This window comes from Stegastes partitus, unplaced genomic scaffold (genome assembly GCF_000690725.1).
Source record: "Stegastes partitus isolate 25-593 unplaced genomic scaffold, Stegastes_partitus-1.0.2 Scaffold141, whole genome shotgun sequence".
NCBI lineage: Eukaryota > Metazoa > Chordata > Actinopteri > Pomacentridae > Stegastes > Stegastes partitus.
The window spans coordinates 414,480-420,193 of record NW_007577872.1 but is presented as its reverse complement, the minus strand read 5'-3'; the positions used below and the strand labels follow the sequence as shown (position 1 = coordinate 420,193).

The following is a 5,714-nucleotide window of genomic DNA, read 5'->3' as shown; positions in this document are numbered from 1 at the left end:
GCTAAATAAAATAGAAGCTGATTAAATCTATTTCAGTCTGGTTGTTTAGAATCGTCAGCTCAGCATCTTGTAAAGAGAGAGAGAAAAAAAAAACCCTGAAGGAATCTGTGTCGTTATCTTTCCACCTGAGTCTCTGCAGAGCGAATTCTGTCTGCATCATCACATTCGAACACGGATCTCAAGGTCGTATCTGTATTTCCCGAGCCTTCCCCGTCTACCCGGGGAGCGTTCAGCCGACATACATATTCAATAAGCTCCGTCTCATCTCAGCGACAACATTGTAGCCTCTTACATCAGCCTTTTGTCCTCCACGGAAACTGATGCCATCGGAGATCGAGGACTGGAAATCCGCTATGGTGTAATACTCTGCTTCCACAGCAGGGGGCTCTGGTGGCTTGGGTAACTGGAAACCCTGCACAGAAAAAAAACAGTAGAGAGCAGCTGACATCATGTCCAGCATCACTGTATCCGACTAAATGAGCCTGACTGAGATGATGAAAGAACATGAGACATCCTCAGTCATGTCCAGAAATGATTCATGGCCGCATATGGCAATAATTTATAAATATGTGTAATATTTAAGCCCATGCAGTAACAGATGATGAAAGACGGGCTGAAAATGTGTATAACTGTGCTCTAATGGTTGCTATGCCAACTCCTGCAGTAACCTGGGAGCCAATTAGTGTCTCTTCTTTTTATGTTATCATTTTATTTTCCGCTATTACACTGCTTTGAAATATTTTTTCAGCCGGAACAAGTGTCTGTGGATGTGTCACATTCCAGGGTATTGTTAGCTCATGAAGCGTCTCACCAAGTTGGTGTCTCTTCTCGGGGGAGGTTTCTGCCTCAGATTCGGAGACCCTGATGAAGAAAACAACATCTTATTAGAAGGGGCTCATCCAGCATGAGCTACGACACGAGCTGGTCGACACAATGGGTTCTGTTCAGACGTGAGGATACGGGACATTGCTGCTTCATTTGTGTGTTAAAGCGACGGGATTCTGAGCAATTTCTCTCAAACCAAGTGATGTATATACATAATAATGCACCAATACACATTCAAACTAATAGCAAGCTTATCCAAAAAAAAACCCCACACGGATGAGTTTATTTATTTAGTTTGTGAGCTAATGTGTGTAATAAACTCAGAGGAAATAGTCCTAAACAGTCAGAGGCAACAAATCCAAGCTTCTGTTAGTTAAAAACTGGATTATATTTGTTTTTATTAAGTAAAGTTTGTTCTCCATTGACGTTTCAGTTTTAGAAGATGTGAAATTGTAGCTCAGAATGAATGAGGAGGGAGTTTTGTGATTGTTAAACTGTGTTTTTGGTCTCCATGATGTTTCTGGACCAACACTGGTGCTTAAATGTAGAAAACATCCACATTAACGTTGTGCGTTTTTATACTTCAGACTTGCGGCAGGTTAAACTTAATACTAAAACGTTACTCGGTCCAACCTAGCAAGATTGTTGTTGCATGTTAGGAGAAGTATACTAAATGACAGGCATATACAGGGGTCGGTCTATGTAGTACTTTGCATTTCTTTGCTCAATTTGCACCACAAAAAACAGGTTTAAGACTTCTTATTTTTGCCAAATCACACAGTTTCATTTGTAATTGTTCAAGTTTGGGTCGCTGCAGGCTACTGCGCTAAATGCTAATGCTAAAAATAATAACAACGCATTAAGTTTTAGGTTGATTATTCAGAAGAAAAAAAAAAGTGTTTCCAAAAGTTTGGAAGTTTGCAATGTAAAAAGTTAAGTTGCTCCGATGTTTAATGTTGAAGTGAAGAAAAGTGTAGCTATCGATCTAATTTCATGACGTTTCCTCAACTTGAATTTAGTTCTGAATTAGCTAATGCAGAAATTTGAGTTTAAATCACAACCAATAGTAAGTTGATGCAGCTGCCATCATTATTGTGTCAACCAGCCCCAAGAAGATAATGTTGCAAAGTTTTTCGAATTGGGTTTCTGGATCAATACTGGTGCTGAAATGTGGAAAAAGTCGCTACAGGCAACTCAAAGTATGTCGGAATCTAATGTGTACCTATTCTTTAATGTGACGAAATACGGTTTAGACTTGCAAGGTTGAAGCTAACACCAAAACATTAAGTCTAGTAAGACATGCATCTTTTACAGAAGCTCATCCGGACGTGGCGCCGAGTTGCCATCAGATTAACAGAAAGACGTGCATAATGTCTGAAAAAGGTTCAAATTAGCTTGTGAGTAGAACAGAAACCCAAACACCAAACCCAGATTTAAATCTCCCCACAAGTTAGTGTGACAAAGTCAACTGTATGTTAATAGATTTCACCACCACCAGGCAGGAGTCTTACCGATAGCATCAAATCCTACACAAAAGGAAAATGACACGTTTTAATGTCTCGTACAGCGAAAACCGTCCTCCTCCTCTAAGCTGTAGTTCCATTACTGCTTTACTCACAGATATAAACACCTACGTTATCCCCAAACACTCACCGATTTCCACTCGGTGCGGCGCCACTCTGGCCACGGCCGGAGACCCCGGCTCTCCTCTCGCTTTGTTCTCATTCAGGGCGGCGCTCGCTGCTATTCCCAGACAGGGGCTGTTGGTGTCCCGGCCGGCGCTCAGCCTCCGGCCCGTCTCGGCGTTGATCTCCGAGTTGTAGGGCATCGGCAGGCTGATCTCGCTCTTGGAGATGTGGCGCTCCGGCGTGGTGCTGCCCCCCTCGCCGTCCGTCTGGATGTCCTTCTCGCTGACCGACTTCTTCTGCAGGAGGTTGCTGATCTCCATGATGTTGCCGATGATCTCCACGGGGCCCGTCAGGGTCTTCTTACGGGGGGAGAAGTCCTCTTTAATCTTCTTCAGGTAGGAGGCCGGAGCCCAGCCCTCTTTTCCCAGATATCTGTGGGTGAAACAAACAAAAGGGAAAGGCTTAAAGAGGATTTTGAGTTTCTCCTTTCTTCTAGTCTGGTATTTAGCTGCTGTTTTGTGAATGTTAAGGGTCTTACAAAGCCCAAAGAACACGCCAGAGGGAGTTATTCTCTACCACAGAAACTCTGCTCTTTACCTGAATGAAACACCTCGTTTGAAAAGCAGGTATGTAACTGAAGCACCATAAAAAGAGGCACTCTGTTAGCTTTTCATAACGTAAAAATCTGAGTTACATCAGCTGCTGATAGCATAAAAAGTGGTGTTTTATCGTCAATGGTGTGCAAACAGGTAAATTATGGTTCTTTCCATGTATTTCCCCACGAGCTGCTTGTGTTGAAATTACATCTCCACTCACAGATCTGGAGGTTTCTGACCAACGTTACCTCACTTTCATCAACATGAGGAGCCAAAACCAAACACGTTAACTGGAAACATCCAGACGATGGTTTTGTTGACTCGATCTCCATAAACACAAAGAGGAATTATCATGTTTTTGACACTGTGAACATGTTCCGAGGGCCAAATTTTTAAAAAATGCATTTGGATCAGAGCTTTAGGAACCTGTAAGGGAGCAGAACCATCCACAGGGTGAGTTAGCTGGGAATAACCCAGCAGTGGAGCCGTAAACTTCCCACAAAAACGGGTAAATAACTGAAAACTTCCACAGTTTTTCCACCATTTCAGTTCTCCAAACACGAGCAGCCAAAGGCGAGTCAACAGATTGCGTAATACCTGCAAGGAGCCACTGCTTCCCCACATTCAGCTTTCATTGTTATGCTGAACGTGAGTCATTTTCGAGTGTTTGTGAAACAATAAGAAACGTTCCAAGTGCAACTCTGAGTCACTTCCCTGTAGATGTGCCATTTTCTGCTCAGAGATCTTCTGTGTTTGAAACTCGACCACAAGGAGTCACCAGAACTGCAGAGAGCTGCATGACTCAGACGTACATCTGGAGGATTGTTTTCTGTTGCTCCAAAACGACTCGCTCTGCACCGAACAAGCTGTTTGAGCAGGCAGTTTGTTGCACATGTTAGCTGGTGAATCCAACATGGCAGCACCTCCAACAGAGGCTGCGTGTTTCTGAGATGCCACAAGGGCGGCATGTGATAGCAATCAGCTGTGCGCCTCCAGGGACGCCAGGGAACAAACGACTGTCAGGAAATACACGCTGGCTGAGTAAACAACACACATATGTGCAAACACAGACACGAGTAGACGTCAGATCCACCGGCAGGCAGGAGCTGATCTGAGGAGCTTTGTCGATGGTTTCTTGGTCTGCCGGCTCCACGCTGCACCCACCTGATGTACCACCAGCCCTCCAGGTTCTTCTGGATGACCTCCACGATGACCCCCTTCTCAAAGCTCACCTCGTCTTTGCCCTGGCTGGCGTACGGCTGGATCGTCACGTATTTCTCCTCTGAGAAGAAACAAAAAAAAACACAAAGTGAGTTATCATCAAACAGCCTCACATTCAGGGGTTAAACTGCTGCAGAGTTTCCCCCACTGGGGTTTTTTGAGGGGAAAAAATGGCGAGTGTGACCTACTTAAAACGCTATTTCCATACCAACACAAACACAACCCTCTCCCCTTTGTCCCGCGCGATAATAACAAACAGCTCCATCTACTGGACGCCCGGTTCTCGGCCGTCCTCGGCCTGGTTCTCAGAGCCTCCATCCAGCTCTCTGGAGAGGGAGATTCCTCTTCAAGCAGGGCCTCCCTCGAGGAGATATCTGGACCGAGATCCCTCTTCTCACATCTCTGTCTGACCGCCACTCCTCTCTCACGCTCTGCTCGCCTCCCAAGACCCCGTTGGGAAGGAAATCCTGCAACAGGCTTAACGGGGAGCCGGAGGAGGTTCGGTGGATTTCAAGGCGAAAGAAGGGACTGGCCAAGAGGTCCGAGCTGCTTCCCGGCAGACGATCAAGCGGTGCAATTCTTGAGTAAAAACTACGACAAAGAAAGACGTAAAGCATGAGCAGGGTGAGACGGAATATGACGTTAGACGGCTGCACGGTTTGCTGGAGGAGAGGCGAGGAGCAGGATAGTATCTGGGAGGCAGGATAGCATCTGGGGAGGCGGGGTGAGTCCAGACGGCGGGGATTCGACTCCTCTGCGCTGCCCGTCACTACAGAGCAGCTGAGGTCAGTAACGTGGAGCTCGGAGGAATGTCTGGACGCGAAACATGAGCTCGCGAAGCATGTTGGGCGTGGAGGTGAGTGTGCACGAGTGAGTGCTTGCAGATGGACGGAGAATAACAAACGGGACGGCCAACGGAGGAATCTGCAGCGCTTGTTTTGTGTGCGATGGATCGGATTACTTAGAAATGTAATCAGTTACCAAACACGCACATATTACAAGTTTTGGAGTCAGTAATGTAATCTATTTAAATGTGGATGAATGTAAAATAATCTAAATACTTTTGTGTGATTTTTGGATGACTTCGACACCAAACGCTGAAAATATTTCACTTTATATCACAAAATGTTCCACTTTGTTGTTTTCCATTTTAACAGGCCTGGTTGAAACAGCATGCCAACGTTTTTTTAAATCACCAAAATTACATCATCTATCAGAGCCAGAAACTGTAATAACACACCCATGAAGTGTAGTTATGTCAACAATCAAGGCCTCTTTCACTAAAATCACCTAATTCAACACATCATTTTAACAAATCTCCAAAAATAAATCGTTTGTTCGAACTCGTTTCTGTAAAAAAAAAAGTAATTCTCCACTTTTTAGCTCAACCAAGGAGCCATGAGTTACTCAGCTGTGACAAAAATTCATAGATGTTTAGGCTGAA

The 5,714-nt window shown here is 44.8% G+C and overlaps 1 protein-coding gene across 2 annotated transcripts in view; it reads right to left on the bottom strand.

Annotated features, from left to right (window-relative positions):
* Positions 1-5,714, bottom strand: part of sh3pxd2aa (SH3 and PX domains 2Aa) — a 140,306-nt gene that overhangs the window by 10,172 nt on the left and 124,420 nt on the right. Inside the window, exons 10-14 of one of the 2 annotated variants that reach the window (XM_008278999.1) lie at positions 4,214-4,331; positions 2,479-2,885; positions 2,337-2,351; positions 812-861; positions 293-412 (exon numbers count right to left, since the gene is read on the bottom strand). In XM_008278999.1, the coding sequence (XP_008277221.1) occupies positions 293-412; positions 812-861; positions 2,337-2,351; positions 2,479-2,885; positions 4,214-4,331 (710 nt within the window). The remainder of the gene's footprint in view (positions 1-292; positions 413-811; positions 862-2,336; positions 2,352-2,478; positions 2,886-4,213; positions 4,332-5,714) is intronic. The other variant, XM_008279001.1, reaches the window with a different exon arrangement.